Source organism: Odocoileus virginianus, chromosome 31, assembly GCF_023699985.2.
Source record: "Odocoileus virginianus isolate 20LAN1187 ecotype Illinois chromosome 31, Ovbor_1.2, whole genome shotgun sequence".
In the NCBI taxonomy this organism is placed as follows: Eukaryota; Metazoa; Chordata; class Mammalia; order Artiodactyla; family Cervidae; genus Odocoileus; species Odocoileus virginianus.
Genome location: NC_069704.1, coordinates 9885082 through 9903593, shown reverse-complemented (window position 1 = coordinate 9903593; position 18512 = coordinate 9885082). Strand labels below are relative to the sequence as shown.

General features: G+C 43.1%; 2 protein-coding genes across 4 annotated transcripts in view; one reads left to right on the top strand and one right to left on the bottom strand.

Annotated features, from left to right (window-relative positions):
• The window catches only part of FKBP15 (FKBP prolyl isomerase family member 15), a 57674-nt gene extending 55660 nt beyond the window's left edge, over positions 1-2014 (bottom strand). The window contains exon 1 of the mRNA XM_020906618.2: positions 1877-2014. Coding sequence (XP_020762277.2) covers positions 1877-1929 — 53 coding nt within the window. The 5' untranslated portion in view covers positions 1930-2014. The remainder of the gene's footprint in view (positions 1-1876) is intronic.
• Positions 2015-2226: 212 nt separating this feature from the next.
• The window catches only part of SLC31A1 (solute carrier family 31 member 1), a 33394-nt gene continuing 17108 nt past the window's right edge, over positions 2227-18512 (top strand). The window contains exon 1 of one of the 3 annotated variants that reach the window (XM_020906624.2): positions 2227-2365. The gene's annotated coding sequence lies outside the window, so the exon portion shown is untranslated. Of the gene's footprint in view, positions 2366-2673; positions 2957-3893; positions 3919-18512 lie in introns of those variants that run through there. The other 2 variants (XM_020906625.2, XM_070459269.1) reach the window with 2 other exon arrangements.

Genomic DNA, 18512 nt, shown 5'->3' with positions numbered 1-18512 from the left:
CTCTACTCAATATTCTAATTTAATAACCTATATGGGAAAAGAATCTGAACATTACCAATCAACTATACTCCAATATAAAATAAAAATTAAATTAAAAAAAAAGTTGGGAACCCTAACATTCATTTAAACTTCCCTCTACCACTTTCACCTAGTGAAGAATGTGAATCTAAAGTATACTTCATAAACTTTCAAAAGGTACAGCCATTTTAAAAACAGGTTGTTAAGAAAAAAACATTCATCCAAATGGCTGACTACACAATCAACAGCAGCAGGCTGGATGTGTGGAAATATTGGCGAACGCTTTGGGTGGAGTAGGAAAAGAAGGAACCAAAGATTGCTTAACTCTAAAATAACTGAGCAACCGAAAGAACTCAAGATGAAACCAAGTGGATGCAGGCCATCCAAAGTGAGGGCAGGGGTGGAACAGGGCAGTGAGAATGAAAAGAGAACTAAGGATGGCTAATATAGAACTAGTCACTGTGTAAGTCAAAAGATCCAATTTAAGAGCAAAACAGAGCCAGTGCCATTTTATGTCAATTATGTACTGAACTCTCCACCAGGACTAGAAGCAATCTGAGGGCACACAGAGAAGCTTAATCATCTCTGTAACCTCTAAGCATTCGGTGGCTCACAGGTTAAAGCTTCTGCCCCCAATGCAGGAGGCGCGGGTTCGATCCCTGGGCTGGGAAGATCCCCTGGCAATCCACTCCACTATTCTTGCCTGGAGAATCCTATGGATGGAGGAGCCTGGTAGGCTACAGTCCACGGGGTCGCAAAGAGTCGGAAACGACTGAGCGACTTCACTTTCACTTTCAAGTATTTAGTAGAATAAGGATTGTAGGACTGTATACTGGTGTTTTCATCACTCTTCGGTACCTTCTTAAATTGGTTAAACAGATGTTCAGAGAAAGTGAAAGTCTCAGTCCCCGCGGACTCTGCGCCGACTCTATACAGTCCATGGAATTCTCCAGGCCAGAACTGGTTAAACAGATGTTCAAAGAAAGGCTCTGCAAACATCAGAATTTGGCAGTTCACAAGTCTGAAGGCAGTCAAACTGTCTACCGACACATCACAAGGGAAAAGATTAAAATGATTTCTGGAAGAGACAAGGTCCTGCCTCTTGAAGACCTGTATCCCAGACTGGTGTATATGTATATATACTGGGGACAGGGGACAGCAATTGCAGTTTCTTACATGGGCTCTAAGCTTTAGAGAGCAATTTTACAGTTATAATTCACTCAGTAGGCACCTCCTAGAGCAGTCACTATGTGCCAGGTACTGTGCTGAGCGCTGGACAACAGGAACAGACTGAACAGTCCATGTCCTATTAGGGCTTATAATCTAGTAGGTTCGGTGTGCAAAGATAAAGGTAAACACACCGAGGTGTGGGGATAAGAAAAAGAAAGCAATTTATTCTGCCTGGGGCCGTGGGAGAAAGGAAACCACTGAAAAGGTGACATCCGAGCTAGGCCTTGAAGGATGCTGAAGCTGACCCACCAGAGCCAATCCTGAAGGGTCAACGTCTTGTCCACGGAGCAGAGAAAGTCTCATATCGGCACCGGTGGACTCATAAAAATTCTTAGGTATTTTTATCAACAATCATACCCATTTCACAGGAGAAACTGTGACCCGGAAAGTAAAAGTTCCAACGCTATGGTCTTACTGCGCTTTAGGGGAGATGTCAGGTCCAGAATCCGGGTGGACAGACTCAGCACAGTTTCAGTTCTGCCCAGATTCTGGAACCTGTAGAGCACCGGAATGTGGCAAGGGTCTCTGGACCCGGAAGTTGGGAAGAGGTCTGAAAAGACAGCGACCCCCTCCGACCGCTCTGCCAGGCTCTCAGCCACGTCCTCTTGCCCCACGCTTCTGCACTCACCCGCCGCTAGGCGAGAGGAAGTCGGTATCGTCTTCGTCGCTCCCACCGAACATCGCGCCGCCTTTCGCCCCGCTTCGGGGAGGAAGTCGGAGCGTTTCCAGAGACTTTGAACGCCGACGTCGTAAAATGCCGTGGCGGCGTGCTGCTTTCCGGCAAGACGAACTCTCGCATGGTTATCGGGCCGGGAGGAGACTAGGCTCTGGAGAAGGTGGAGCAAAGGCAAATAAGAGGACCTGGCGGGCGAGGCCTGATGAGAGACGTAAGTTTCTCCAGCCCTCAGAGGCGGTGAGACCCGCGGGCGCTCCGAAGCTCTGGGCGGCGATTGGCCAGCGAGTCAGGGGGCGGGGTAGGGGCGGGAATCGACGCTTCGGTGGCGGTCTCGGACACGTCGCGAGGGTCAGAAGTGGAGGGGCTTCTGGAGAGTCCTGGAGCTGTGACGGGTTCAGGACCTGAGAGAGAGGCACTGGTGGCGGGACTCGATCTGGAAAGGTAAGGCCTCTTCTGCCCCTCGCGCAACCCGGGCACGAACACAGTCCTTTCTTCTCCGGGACAGGAACCTCCACGCCACGCTTCTCTGCTCCGCGAAAGGAGAAAGGGCCCGGGACCGGAGGTCTGGAGACCTGAGCTTTCGGCCCAGCCCCCTTGGGACATAACTGGAGTGACCTTGGGTCAGGGTGTTGCGTGCCTCCGTTTCCCTGTCTATAAAACGAGTCTGATTCCCCCTGGCGCTTGTTCCCTGTGACCGCCCTCGCTATTTGTTCAGCGAACTGTTTGTCCAGTGCTTCAGTGTGCTGGCTGGTCAAGAAGCTTTAAGACCTCAGAGGTCATCCAATTCAACCCCAGTCTCCTCGTAATCCCAGACTTCACGAATATGGAAAGACAGCAACTCAGCACTTGGATGACTAGTCCGAGGTCACACACAGTAAAGGGCTGACTGGGGCCGGATCCCTGGTTTCTTGATTAGGGACTTAGGGAGCTGCCTGGTCAACAAGAATGTTATCAACCCTTAAGTACTGTGTACTCTCACAGAATGGGCTTACCTCTGGAGAGAAGTTCCTTCCCGAGTGTCCACCTACGCAGGTGAGGAGCAGGAGAGCTGGGATGTTCTGGGGGCGGGTGATGGAGAGGAGGAAACTTCAGAAGCTGAAAATCCCTGGCCCCAACCTTGGCCTGGGTTTTGCTTAATCTTCTTGCCACAAACCTAAGTCAACATCATTTGTTGTCGACTTCTCTCCAGTTTGCACCCTCTCTATCTGATATAAGCATTTCTTTGGTTAACCTGGTGTCATTTTTGGAACAATTTCTGGGTAGGCCTAACTTAGCCGAAGGAGGTGTGGATAAGCAGATCATGTCCCACCTTAGCTTTTTTACACAGATCTCAATCACCCTTACCTGAAAGTTTTAATCTGTTAGCATGAACTATGAACTATGGAGCGAAGTGGTTGGTAACTCCTTCCCAGAGATTTAATGCCTCTTAGCACTTAGCTTGTTCTGCTTTTTATTACAGTTTGTGTGCCTTTCCTCAAGGATGGTGACAGTTTTATTCACCGTGGTGTCTCCTGTGTCGCAGATCGCTATGCCCTCTTGTCTGTAATGGGTTCTCATTTACTCTTTGTTAGACTGAGTACTGTAATTCAGCCTTGTTTCCTTATGCTTTAATTTACTCTCTTAGCCTTTTTTTCCCCCCATGTGACCCAGAGAGCCCAGCAATGGCTCTTGCCTTGTGTAAGTAGCTTCCAAAAAGATAAAAGTGCTGTACTAGCTGTGAACTGTCTGGGTAGCTTAGTCTCTTTTGTCAATTGAAGATGACTTTAAGTTGTTTAAAGCTTTAGGGGAGGGGGAAAAAGAGGAATGGGATAGCTAGAAATATTATATGTAGGTCTAATTTTTGTTCTAGTATTCCTCTGTTAAATGGAGGGACAGGACTGTTGTCTGCTTCCTGTGTTTATTTTACAGATTAAGATGGTTAAAGCCGTGAAGGCTGACAGTGTTAAAGCAATGATGCAACTGGAGTCTAAGCACTGGAACTGGAATCTTTTGTGGTAACTGTCTTTAGAATGTGAGCTTGGCTACTCTGGGTGCAGGGGAAGAATAATCTACATAAGTAACAGCTCTTTCTCCCCCCTCTCCCTAGGACTGTTTCTTGTCATTCCATCCCTGCAGCATCTGAATAATGCTTTTTAAAAATGCTAAAGGGGACCAGTGAGCACTTATCTTGTGTTCTTGAGTTGGGAGTGTTTTTTCAGCAAAGCATTTTTTTTTAAACCTTTTAATTTTGTATTGGGATATAGCTGATTAACAATGTTGTGATAAGTTTTAGGTGAACATGAATATCCAGGGTGTTTAAGTTGCCTTCTAGATAGGCAAGAATCTTAAAATCTGGATCATGGATCAGCCTTTTTAGTGATAGAGACACCACAAATATGCATCCCCAGTTTGCCCTTGTAGGACACAGCTGCTGGTTCTGATTGGCAATGGGAGAAAGGAGAAGACAGTGGTGAGGCTTCCTCAGTCTTCCAGGCTTTTTTTTTTTTTTAATATTTTGTTTATTTACTTTTTTTGTTTTGGGTTGTCCTGAGTCTTCACTGCTGCACACAGGCTTTCTCTAGGTGCGGAGAACAAGGGCTTCTCTTGTTTCGAAGCATGGGCTCTAGGCGTGTGGGCTTCAGTAGCTGGGGCTCATGGGCTGTACACTGCGGGCTCAGTAGGTACATGGGCTTAGTTGCTCTGTGGCATGTGGGATCTTCCCAGACCAGGGATTGAACCCATGTCCCCTGCATCGGCAGGCAGATTCTTAACCACTAGACCACCAGGAAAGCCCGGTCTTCCAGGCTTTGGACTGCAGGATTGAGTGCACCTAAAAAAGCCACTGTCTTCCTGAAGTAGAATAGTGGACTAGGAATTAGGAAATCAGAATTCCCGTCCCGGCCCTTCTAACTCTCTCTGAGCTTGGGCCAGGCTCCCTAAACACTACCAGACATCTATGAAATAGTACTGCTGGGGATACAGAGATAAATAGGCACTACCTTGTCTCAAGTTTGAATAAAGCATTTTTGTTTGTTTTGCTTTTAGATATATTTGTGAAATGTGTTGACACCCCTGAAGATTAATCAGAAAGCATTAATTTTAACAATTCCTTTAGAATTATTAACAGTTTTGCTACAGAGATGATAGTGTTTATATACAGGTATACCTATATTAATCTGTTCTGGTGAATGATTTTAAAACTAATAGTTTAAAATTATAACCAAGTTAGATCTTAAGTGTGGTGTTAGGATTATGAATTGAATGTAGGTTTGGGATTGGGATTCCAAATGGAAGTGAGGAGGCAAGGCTTTCCAAGTTTAAGACAAGAGTTGCACTCTTATCTGATGCAATTAGGGCTAGTAATGGCTAGCTGAAAAAAAGTAAATTAAAGCAGGGAATGATACAGATATTAGTTACCCGTAGGCCTTAAGCATTTTATATTTTAACTTAAAACATAGAAACATATTTTTGCCATTTTTTTAACAGGAGTCTTTTCTTGGAATGTGGGTCTCAAGGATCTGCAAACTACAGTGTAAGGGCTAAATCTTGTCCTGGCCCGCTACCTGTTTCTGTAATAAAGTTTTATTGGAACACAGCCATGCTCACTTGTTTATGTATTATCTGTGGCTACTTTCACATACAAGGTAGAGTGGAGTATAATTGTGAGTATCTGTTTGACTCATCTTTACCTAGTCTTGTCTTAGCTTTCAGCTCGATTTTCATAGACAACTTATTGAGAATCTGTATAACATAGAAGTTAAATTCTTAAGCTCTGGAGCCAAATTGTTTTGCCACTTATGAGTTGTGTAGGCCTTGGGTACATTGCTCAATGTGCCTCCTTTGTAAAATAGAGACAATAATAGTATCTAGTTCCTAGGGTTCTGGTGACATCATATGAGGTCATTCTCATATAACCTAAAGCACTTAGAGCAGTGCCTGGCAGGTAATAAGTACTCAGTTAGTAATAGCTGCTGCTCCTGTTTTCCTCTTCTCCTTTTTACTTCATTGCTTTACCTCATATTTTATTAAATTATATATTTAGGATAATAAACACAATTGCGGTACATGGGCTTGTGAATAAACACAGCTGATACCCTCAATCAACACATAGTCTCACTGAGAGAAACAGCTAAAGTGTTGCTCCCTTGATACTGGAGAGTAGCCTAGCTCATGTGTCATTAGTTAAATTGATTAAGAGAGTTCTGTGCAATAGTTTGCTGAGAGTTGAGACCATAGTATATATAGGGAAATAGTGGATTAAAATAGAAAAAGACACCAGGACCATATTTGTCAAATACATTGAAGGCCAAGCTTGTACTTAGCCCAGTAGGAAATAGAATTTTTTATTCTAAATGACATGGGTCATATTTTTAAAAATGCAAATGGTTAAAGATGTGGAGTTGATGTGAGGACTGAGTGCAATATGGTATGATAAACATTACTTAGGGCACTAGTATTCATCTGTTAAAAACTTCAATCCAGTTCTTCTTTGGATTATAATCTCAATTTTGAATTGAGAAAAATAAATGTTCTAGACTGAATGTGAATAAAATTAAATGGCTTCTCAAAAGGTAACAATTTATACCGTACGCCCAAGAATCTGTTTCTTAAGCCCTGTTCCTCTCCTCATTACAGTTTGCCTCTGCTGTTGATTCTTCTTTTTGCCTTCCTCACCAGACATGCTGCAAAAGAGAAAAAGATGACATATTTCTCACTGAAAAAGCAAGTGTTTATAGCGACAAGATGACTTCAACTGGTGGAATATCTCAGATAAGTCAGTAACCAGGCAGCACCCAGATAACTCTGCCATTTAAAGTTGGCAAGCCAGGCATGGTTGGGAAGGGAGTGAAGAGAGAAGGCAGGTTGCTGACTGATGCCTGCACTCCCACATACAGATTTTGGCATAATAAAGCCATCGAAAAAAGTCTTTTCTGTAGTTTGTGACTAAGTATAAGAAGTCAGCAAGGGTCTGACTCTTAATCCTATTAAAACAAGCAGTTTATGCCAAGAGAAATCTTAGAGTAGGCACTGGGAAGGAAGTGCTTTTGAAGTTTCCATTGCTTTGAGTAATATCATTTCATGATTTAGGTAACATCCCCAAGCAGAGGAGGGGCCCATCCTTAGGAATACAAAGCCCTGCAGAGAAGGAAAGGGTTGAGAAGGGTCCACCCTACCTCTTTTCCTTTGCACAAAGGACCTAGGTTTTTGTATACAACCTGCTTTTGTAGGCTGAGGACATTGTGCAATGCAGCATAATGAGATGGAAACCTGCATGACAAAAGTAAATAAGAGAAATTATTTGGGGGGGAACACGTGAAGAGAGCAAAACTCTAGCAACCAGTAAAATGTTAGCAGACCTTTTTTTTTTTTTCAGCCAGTTTGAGTCTTTTCCTAAATAGGTAGTAGAATTATTATAGAACTATACAGAGTTTTTATGTAATTTTGAGCAGTTTAGAGCATCTAAAATATATTTGTTCAGTTCATGAAATGAAAGAAGAGGAATGCTGCTAACTGTGTCCCAAGAACAGATGAATGAATGAAGAGGCTGAATTTCTCAGGTCAGACAGGTAATAAGCCCCAAGAGTTAGATATTGAACCCAGGTCTTCTGATTCCTAGAACCCCTGTCCCCTGCATCAGCAGGCAAATTCTTAACCACCAGGGAAGTCCCAAGTCTGTATGTTTTCAGTGAGATGAAGGTGAGCCCTATGTGTGACTCGGACGTCTCCTTTCAGAGATTAATTTTGTCCTCTTATGAGAAAGCAAGCTATCATTAATAATAGCTCATATTTATGATACCTTAGAATTAGGAGGTATTTTGACTTATTTGATCCTTACATGCGGATCCTACCCATGAGATGGGTAGGGTGGGTATTTTTATATCCATTTTGCAATCAAGGAACTAGTGCATGTTGAGGTCAGGTGGTTTGCTTAATATAGCTGATATATGGCAAACTAATGTCTATAGCTGAGAGCCTCTGCTGCCTAATCCAGGGCTGTCCCCACTGTTCTCACACTTTTCATAAAACACTGAGATCTTAACATAAATCATACTTAAGCATTCATGGTTAGCATGGTGGAAATGCATCAAGACTACAAAAGGGTCCTATAAGAGGAGTTTGAAAGGGTGCATCTCCTGTGTGCTTTATTCCAGGATGTGGCTTAGCCAACAACAAAAGGTATCAGAGAAGTGGAGTATAGTAACTGGAGATCCACTCTCCACTGGACTTAGGCCCTTCTATCATTGCATAACTAAAAGACCTTTTCAGTTTGTTTGTTTGACATATCAAATTTGAGTTGTCCTTTTCGGACCAGGCAAATAAAAGCTTTTCTAAAGGCTTTTGTGAAGAATGTACTTGTATACTTGATCTTCTTTGTAGAGAAAGGTGAGAGTGGGCAAGAGAAACAAGAGCTTCCATATTATTTGTCACTAAAACAGGATATGTAAAGCTCAGAAACCCCTCCTGCTGCTGCTTCCCAGCAAACTGTCTGGAGAACTTGTGGGGGTTGGGGAAAGTAGCTAGCCCAGTGTTGCAGAAGCTGGATCGAGAAGCAGATGTTACCAAAGAGTATATTAGCATCACTGGGACTTTCCTGACTGTCCAGTGGTAAAGACTCCAGGCTTCCATACTTCTACACTTCCACTGCAGGGGGTACAGGTTCAGTCCCTGGCTGGGGAATAAGATCCTGCATGCCCTGTGGGAGTTAGTATCAATTCAGTTCGGTTGCTCAGTTGTGTCCGACGACCCCATGGACTGCAGCATGCCAGGCTTCCCTGTCCATCACCAACTCCTGGAGCCTACTCAGACTCATGTCCATTGAGTCGGTGATGCCATCCAACCATCTCATCCTCTGTCGTAAGAGCTGCTTCATTGTTTATGGCTACAAAGCAGTCCATTCTGTGGAAATAATTTACTTCATCAGTGCCCTATCAATGAATGTTTAGCTGTTTTTTCAATATTTTTTGCTGTTAAGGATAGCCCTGGGGATTCCCTTGTGGTCCAGTGGTTAAACTCTGAGCTCCCAATGGAGGGAGCATGGGTTCTATCCCTGGTTGGGGAACTAAGATCCCACATGCTGTGTGTCCAATAAATAAAATAAAACAATTAAAAAAAAAAAAAGGGTAGCCCTGCAACAAATGATTTTGTTCATATAACATTTCACATGTGTCAGTTTATCTGTAGAATAGATATTTAGAAGTGAAATTGTAAATGAACAGTGGGAGAGATGAGAAGGTATCATTTCCTTAAAAATATCTTTGATTTAAGTAAGGGCCAAGTATAAGCAGTCTCATCAAAATGATGTTGAACTGAGTACTTGCCAAAAGTCACCACATCACAATCCTTTTTCTTGTGTTATTCAGTGAAGTATTACTCAGGGTATTATTACATTGTAAAAGGAATGTTATAAGCTAAGGACAAAAGGGGACTGTCTCCTAGCTACTTTTACCAGTAGTTGCCATGTAGATTAGTTGTTTTTTACAGTCCATGTATGGACTGAAAGTGAAAAAAAAAAAGATAACTTAAGAGAACCTAATATCTGTCTGTTTATATGTGTTTCTTTTACTGGCTTCCCAGGTTTTCTTTTTTTTTTTTTTTTCCTGCTGATTGTGGGATGAGTTATAACTTTGTAAATTGGGTGATACCGTAAGAATCTCTTGCCTTTTAGAGGAGCTAGAGACCTCAAAGCAGACCAGAATTAAATCATCCCCTCCTACCTTCTGACCAAACCCACTCACCTTTCTTCCCTCCCTTCCACACCTCCATCCTTCTTTCTCTAGGTGTCTTAAGCCATTTGCAAAATCTGCTCCGTAAATAGCAGGTTTCAGCTAGAGCCTCCATCCTCCTCATTGCCAAATTTCCTATAACCCCTGGGGCAGGAGGAGAAGGGGACAACAGAGGATGAGATGGTTGGATGGCATCACCGACTCAATGGACATGAGTTTGAGCAAACTCCAGGAATTAGTGATGGACAGGGAAGCCTGGCGTGCTGCAGTCCATGGGGTCGCAAGGAGTCGGACACGACTGAGCGACTGAACTGAACTGAGAGGGTACTTAGTAAATACTTCCTGACTGGAGTTTGGATAGATGTCAAAGTCATCTAATCTAGCTTTAACTTTGCTGCCCTCTCAAGGTGACATCTTCGTTTTACCTGCACAGTGTGACGCACCCTCCAGCCCCGCAGTGTGCATACTTGATACGATTCAGGAAGAGACAAAAGGCCATGTAGATTATCCTGGAGAGGAGTTTGTGTCTGTGTATGTTTAAGGAGAGGTACACACACACATCAGGCTTCCTGCTGGCTCAGACGGTAAAGAATCTGCCTACAATGCAGGAGACCTGGGTTTGATTCCTGGGTGGGGAAGATCCCCTGGAGAAGGGAATGGTAACCCACTCCAGTGTTCTTGCCTGGGAAATCCCATGGATAGAGCCTGGCAGGCTACAGTCCACGTGGTCACAAAGAGCCGGGCAACTAACTTAGACTTAGCAGCTAACACACACACACAATCCTTCTGGCTCCGGGTGCCACTGTTTGTGCTGCAGTTAAAAAATTGGAGCCTTATTTATTAAGCTACACACAAGTGGTGATTATGGATTTAGACTTGAGAAAGTGAAAGTGTTAGTCACTTAGTCATGTCCGACTCTTTGTAACCTCATGGACTGTAGCCTGCCAGATTCCTCTGTCCATGGAATTCTCCAGGCAAGAATACTAGAGTAGTTAGCCATTCCCTTCTCCAGGGGATCTTCCCCACCCACAGATCAAACCCGAGTCTCCTGCATTGCAGGCAGTTTCTTTCCCATCTAAGCCACCAGGAAAGCCTGATTTAGACATATTCAGTAGGAATAACCTACTTATTTTGAGTCTTCAACTCAAAATAAACATGTATCTTTTATTCCTGCAGATCTCATTTTATGTGTATATAATCATAAAGATAAACATGAATATTAGATGAACACAAACTCTGTCAACCTATGGTTTTAGAATAAAGAAACCTGTCTATGGGCCATGCTTTAAGTACTCATAAATTCTCTGTGGCATAGCTCTGATAATCTCTGTGGGATAGAAGATGGCTAGGCTTACTTATGGACTGTAGTAAGGTGAGAGGCGTATAGGGCCTAGCATGTAAGTTACCCAGATGGGTCCCACCTTTTCAAATAAGTTTTTTTTAATTCCAGATTCCCAAGGAAAATTACTGCTAGGGAGTGCCAATCAGATGCCTCACTAGACTTCTTTCTGCCTGTGATTTGGACAACTTGTAAAACGCCCACAAACTTTCTAGAAACTAACCATGAAAAGAGTTTCGTTTATTATGGCTTCAAAAATACCAAGGTGTATGGTGCTGTGTTATAGCTTAGAATTAAGGGGTAGAGTTAATTACCTCTTACCTATTCTTAAGAAACTTAGAATGTAAAAAATATAAGATGTGCAAAAACATCTTATAATGTATATATTTACATTTCAAGTTTGCACTTTGAGCAATCTTTTTTCCTTCTCACAATCCTAATGAAACATCTTTAGAAATATACAAACAAGAGAAGGTATGTTGTCATGATTTACAATAAATATTTGATCTTCATCCTATTTCTGGCTCAGAGCTAAAACCCTTGGAATTTCCTAAGTGGCTAGAGTTGGGTTTCCCTGGTAGCACTAGTGGTAAAGAACCTACCTGCCAGTTCAGGAGACAAGAGACATGGGTTCAATCCCTGAGTCGGGAAGATCCCCTGGAGAAGGAAATGGCAATCCACTCCAGTATTCTTGCCTAGAGAATTCCATGGACAGAGGAGCCTGGCAGTGTACAGGCCGTGGTATCGCAAAGAGTCAGACACAGCTGAAACAACTTAGCACAGAGTTATCAAGGTGTCTTTTGTTAGATTAATAAGGTAACTTCTCTAAGGATGGGGGCTAGTTGCCCGTGAAACCAACCACAGTGACTAGAAGGTTGGAACTTTTGGCCCCTAACTTCCTGGTAGGAGAAAGGGGCTGAAGATTGCATTTAATCACCCATGGCCAATGGTGGAATCAATCATGCCTATTTAATGAAGCCTCAAAAAAACCCCAAATGGACAGGATTCTAAGAGCTTCCAGGTTGGGAAACCAGAACGCTAACATGTACCACCATGCCAGCCCCAACTTACAAAGAGAGAAGTTCCTTTGTTCAGAACTTCATCCTATATATCTCTTCATCTGGCTGTTGACTTGTCTGCTTTAATATACTTTGCAATAAATCAATCAGCAATCTAATGAGTAAATGAATTTCCTTAGTTCTGTGAACCATGTGACGCTAGTGGTAAAGAACCTGCCTACCGATGCAGGAGACCTAAGAGACACGGGTTTGATCGCTAGGTCGGGAAGATCCCCTGGAGGAGAAAAAGGCAACCTACTCCCGTATTCTTGCCTGAAGAATCCCATGGACAGAGGATCCTGGCGGGCTACAGTCCTTGGGGTTTCAAAGAGTCGGACACAGCTGAAGCGACTTAAGCACCCATGAGCCACTCAAGCAAATTTTATAGAACTCGAGAAGAGATTGTGGGAGCTTCTGACTTATAGCCAGTGGATCACAAACACAGGTGTGCAATTGACATCTGAAGTGAAGGGCAGTCTTGTGGGACTTTCTAATCTGCATAATCTGATGCTATCTCTGAAAAGATAGTGTCGGAATTGAGTTGAATTGCAGGACACCCCACTAGAGTTGGAGAATTTCTTGGGGGCAGGGAAATTACCCATTAAAAAATCATCTTTTATCATTAGAAAATAGAGATTAAAGAAGCCTGAAACTTGGAGACATTTCAAAGACTATAAATGCAGATTGGAATCAAATTGAAGCAAATGACTGACCACCTGATTCAACATGGGTGAAGAACATCCTTCCCTGTGAAGTGCAGTGGATAGGGTTCACTGGCACACCCTGAACACTCCCACAGTGAGAACGACAAAGGTCAGAAAGAAAAGTTAGCTATGGAGTAGCTATGCGTGCGTGCTCCTGTGCGTGCTCAGTCGTGTCTGACTCTTTTGTGACCCAATGGGCCATAGCCCGCCAGGCTTCTCCGTTCAGGGGATTTCCCAGGCAAGAATACTTGAGTGAGTTGCCATGCCCTCCGCCAGGGGATCTTCCCGACCCAGGGTCAAACCCGAGTCTCCTGCATCTCCTGCATTGCAGGCAGATTCTTTACCCGCTGAGCCACCTGGGAATCCAAGTGGGACATGATCGAGGGACAAATCAAAGGATTGGAGGGGATTATACCTATGCCAAATTTAGAAAGAACAGTAGATTAAGAAGTAACAATAATGACTATTTATCGAGGGCTTACTGTGTTTAGGCACTGCGCTAAGTTCATGTTTAAGTGCACACTGTCACAAGATAGGTGCTGTTCTCATTGCTGTCTTCATGGAAACTAAGTATGTTTCTGCCTCAGTGAGCTCTTAATAACAATCCCTATGAGGTAGGCTACTTTTATTACTTGATTTTAGAGCTGAGGCCAGAGATATTGAGTAATTCACCCAAGGGCCCACAACCAGCAGGTACAGTTTTACCAGTTAGAGATTGAGTATAACTTCCTTGCATACTTGGAGAGCCGCCATAAAACAGAAAAAGAAGATATCCCTTCTGCCCACAACTTCCTCCTCCTGTTTTTTGTTGTTTATTTTTAGTGGTCTATTCAGGATCTCAAACTGAATTCCCATTTTCAAACAAGCAGGAGCTGATGGTTAGGGACAGGCCCTGGAGTGCTCAGCTGGGAGCCAATCTTAATTTCATTAATCACATTGGGAACTATTCCCACAGTGTGTCAACTTCCAAAGGTGAGCCATTTTATATTAAATTTAGTGTTAGCCCAGAAAGTTCTTTGCTTATTAGGTGGTTCAGTTCAGTTCAGTCACTCAGTCATGTCTGAATCTTTGTGACCTCATGGACTGCAGCACCCCAGGCTTCCCTGTCCATCACCAACTACCAGAGCTTGCTCAAACTCATGTCCATTGAGTCGGTGATGCCATCCAACCATCTCATCCTCTGTAAAGAATCTGTCTACAATGCAGGAGACCCAGGTTCAATCCCTGAGTCAGGAAGATTTCCTGGAGAAGGGAATGGCTACCCACTCCAGTAATATTGCCTGGAGAATTCCTTTAATGTGCTTTACAGACTTGCCAGGGCCCTTACATACCTTGATGTTGGTTTACTCTGAGTATAGGGAGTATTCATTTCTTCCTCCCAGTAGAAATAGGTCTGTATTTCTTTCCAAGCTCCCTAAAAACCACAACTTTGTTTCCTTATCTCAATTTTTCAGAATTGCTAAAGAAAGTAAATAGCTACCTTTGTTTTTTGTTTGTTTGGTTTCCTTTTGACTGAGCTGTGCAGGATGGGGGTTCTTGGTTTTCCTAGCCAGGGATTGCACTCACGCCCCCTGCAGGGAAAGCATGAAGTCTTAAGCATTGGACCACCAGGGAAGTCCCTAACACCTTTATGTTAAGTGACAGGGACGCACGAGTTGGGCGAAAGTCCAATGATACGAGTAATAAAATGATCACTGGACTTGAGGTCAGAATCTGGATTCTAATTGCAGGCTGTCACTAGACTGACTGCCACATGACCTTGACCAGCCAGTTAACCTCTTGTACCTCTATTTTCCAGCGATAAAAGTAAGTAGCCGTTCTTGTTTAATCCAGTCCTGTCTTTCACATGCGGTTAGGTCTAGCAACATACTACATTGTGCTTGCTCAGCAGGAAAACCTGGGAACGTGCTGGAAAGAAAGTTTACTATTGATTGGACCCAGACTTAGAAGCATTCAATCAACAAGTATTTATTGAGTACCAATGTAAATGGTATATTAGACTCCACATAGTCTAAAGTAGGCCTTACTATGCATTCCATGAACAAGATGTGAGTAGTTTTCTTCAGCCTTGTTATTGAGCACTCATAGAACATAACCCACAAAGTAATAATAATGCTTTTAGGTATGTTACATGGTCTTTTTCTCTTAGTATATATCGCCATTCATTATCTTATTTTAATGATACAAAAACCCTGAAAAGAAACAAGACAGATGTTATCTCATTCCCCTGAGTTTTAGATGAGATGCCTAAACTTGGAGATCAACAGTGGTTCTCAGGGACTACCCTAGTGGCGCAGTGGTTAAGACGCTGTGCTTCCAAAGCAGGGGCCATCAGTTCAATCCTTGACTGGGAAACTAAGATTCCAACATGTCATGAAGTGTGGAGAAAAAAAAAAAAAAGAGTGGTTCTCAAAGAAGCAGCAGCGTGATTCTGCCCCCAAGGGGATATTTGGCAAAATCTGGAGATATTTTGGATTGTCACAGCTGGAATAGTGGTTCTGTCAGTGAGTAAAGGCTTGGAGTACTGTTAAACTTCCTACAGTGCACAGGACAGCTCATACAACAAAGGATTGTTCAGCCCCACATGTCAGTGAGGTCAAAATTGAGAAACTGGCATTGGTGTTTTATCCCCAAAGAATACAGAGTGATGGAGTTGGATGCAGCAGAATCCAGACCTTGGACTCAGTCTAGTATATTCTCCACTGCCCTTAGCATTAAAAACTGGAATCATGTAAATTCTGGATTTATTGCTAGTGTTTTGTGGAGTGAAAAGTGGGGTTTGTCAAATATCATTGTTGAAGATTTCCATGTTTAGTACAGATTGTATAATCCAATAACAATCCACTAGGCAGGTGCTGTCTGGGGAGCTTAGTCTACCTTCATCATATTTTTTACCTTACTGAGCACCTACCAAATTTGAGGGAGTTACCCAAGTGCTATTGAACTTGGGTACACAGCCCTTTTAGCAGGCTCTGCATAGTACCTACTGCCTGTCGAAAGACTCATGAGACTTCTATAGGAAATGTCACTAAAATACTCAGAGAGAAAGTAGCAGAGCCAGGATTTGAATCTTACCTGACTCATGCTCTTAACAATATTCTCTAAGCTTAACTCCCTCCTACAGAAGTTGACCTGTGACTTTAGAAGCTCTTACAATCCAAGATAGTCCTTGGAGAGTATTCTTCAGTTTTGCCCCTCAAACCATTAAATAACCCAGAGATTAGAAGGCTCGTCTAATCCTTTGGAAGTTTTAACAGATGTCTTTCTGGATTTGGGGAAATTAAAGGATTATGGTCCATGGCTCTGTAAGGAATTTGTTTTTTTCCATCTGTGAATGCCTCACAGAAAACTAGAGCAGAAAATATTATTAGGTAAGAACAAATAAAGGCCAGTTATTCTACCCAGCAAAGTATTCTATTAAAATCTAAATCTGGTCACATCACTCCCCTGCTCATTACCCCTAAATAGCTTCCAGTTGCCCTAGGAGTAAAACTTAGCCTGCTCTCTATGGCCGGTGAGGCCTCTTCCCTGCAGCCCTTCTGCCTGTCTCCAGCCGCTTGGGCTCCTCTTCCCCGCACTCAATGTGTTCTATTCACACTGACCTTGAACGACCTTGACTCCTTTCTTGCCGCAGGGGTGCTATTCTCTGCCCTTCTACCCATCTCCAGTAATTTTCAGCCTGCTTAAATGTTACCCTAAGAGGGCTTCTCTGTTCTCTCTTCTACCTACCCCTGCTCCATCTAAGTTAGTTCTTTTACTGTTACTCTCCTAGCACAGTACCCTGTTTACTTCCAACTATATACTTAAACACATTTACTTATTTACATATTTAACGAGAGTTTCCTCCTCTAGGGTAAGTTTTGCAAAGGCAAGAATCTTGTCTTTTGCACCTGGGTCCTTGTAAATAGATATAAAAGCTACATGGGTTTTGTAAGAATTAAATACATTTTGGGTGAATGAATATTTTGTCCAGTGCCCTTCCAGGTGCAGTAAGGAGGTGTGAATTAGTAACGTGCCCTCTAAGAACTTTGCTGTGTGTATATGGTGTTTTTTATCTTGTATTTTAGGAACTGTAAGTCAAATATTCTATAAGAGAAGATTGCTAAAGATATCCAGTAAAAGGCAATTTCTTCTGTCAGGAATTAAAGGAAAACCTCATAGAAGAGGTGGCATTTTAACTTAGCCCTAAAGAATGAACTAGATTGTACACTCCAAACAGCAAGGGCCATATTTTAACTTTATCCTACTACTGGCTTCCCTTGTGGCTCAGCTGGTAAAGAATCCACCTGCAATGCAGAAGGCCAGAGTTCGATCCTTGGGTTAGGAAGATCCCCTGGAGAAGGGAAAGGCTACCTACTCCAGTATTCTGGCCTGGAGAATTCCATGGACTGTATAGTCCATGGGGTTGCAAAGAGTCGGACCCGACTAAGCGATTTTCACTTCACTTACTTCTGACACATTTTAAGTGCACTATAAATGTTGAACGAATAATGATAGGATTTTCACATATTCAGAAGATGGGATGGGGACTACAGAGCCAAAAAAGCTACAGCTACCAAAGTACTAAATTTATTCAGGAAGAGTGAATGGATGACTTTCAGTGGAATATCTGAATGTGAAGAGGATTAGATTGGGGTAAGGCTGGGAAGGAAATCTGTATCAAAGACATAAATAAATGCCAGTGAAAGTGAAAGTCACTCAGTCGTGTCTGACATTTGGGTCCCCATGGACTATACAGTCCATGGATTCTCCAGGCCAGAACACTGGAGTGGGTAGCCTTTCCCTTCTCCAGGGGATCTTCCCAACCCAGAGACTGAACCCAGGTCTCCCACATTGCAGGTGGATTCTTTACCAGCTGAACCACAAGGGAAGCCCAGGAGTATTAGAGTGGGTAGCCTATCCCTTCTCCAGTGTTTCTTTCCAACCCAGGAATCGAACCGGGGTCTCCTGCATTGCAGGTGGATTCTTTACCAACTGAGTTTTCTGGGAAGCCCCAAATGCCAGGTAGTGGACATAAAATAAATGATGAGAAGGGTGAGGTGAAGATACTTCTGTGTCTCTTTGCAGACAGATTAGTTCGTGGGAGTAAAACCTAAAATGCAAATCATGGTTTGAGAAATACATGCAAATAGTATCTGGATACTGGTTTCACTGGAACTGCTGGTTCTATTATCAACACCATCACCAAATGCAGGCTCCTGTGAAACACTTCCTATGCTTGGTTTGGCTGGAAAGAGAGTGTTTGCATCCTTATATTTCTGGAACAGAAACATCCTGAGGGGTGTTATAACAGTTGTTACAGAATTTGGTTACATCTGATGACTTGTAAAGTCCTTCCAGGCTTGGGGGGAGGGCGGGCACGCTGTGTGGCACAAGGATCTTAGTTCTCCAACCAGTGGTTGAACCCATGTCTCCTACAGTGGAAGCATGGAGTCTTAACCACTGGACCACCATGGAAGCCCTAAAGCCCTTCCAATTCTTAGTGAGATTTCTATGACCCACAAATTGAGAGGCAGGGCACTAGGTTTTATCTTGAGGTGGTCTGCTGATAGATGAAGCGATGTCTCATTCATCTCTTTCTAGGTCTACTTGTTGAAGCCAGGCTATCAGGTGATGACTAAAACAGACAGATTGAAAGAGCATTAAAAAAAAAATCGGGGTATTTGAGACCTAGTCTCAGTTGGAGTCATGAAAAAGGCACATTGTGGTATGAATGGTCAGAAGTTTTAGAACTAGACCTTGCAAGAGGAGGAAGATTTGTTGCATTTAGAGATTGTAAGGATG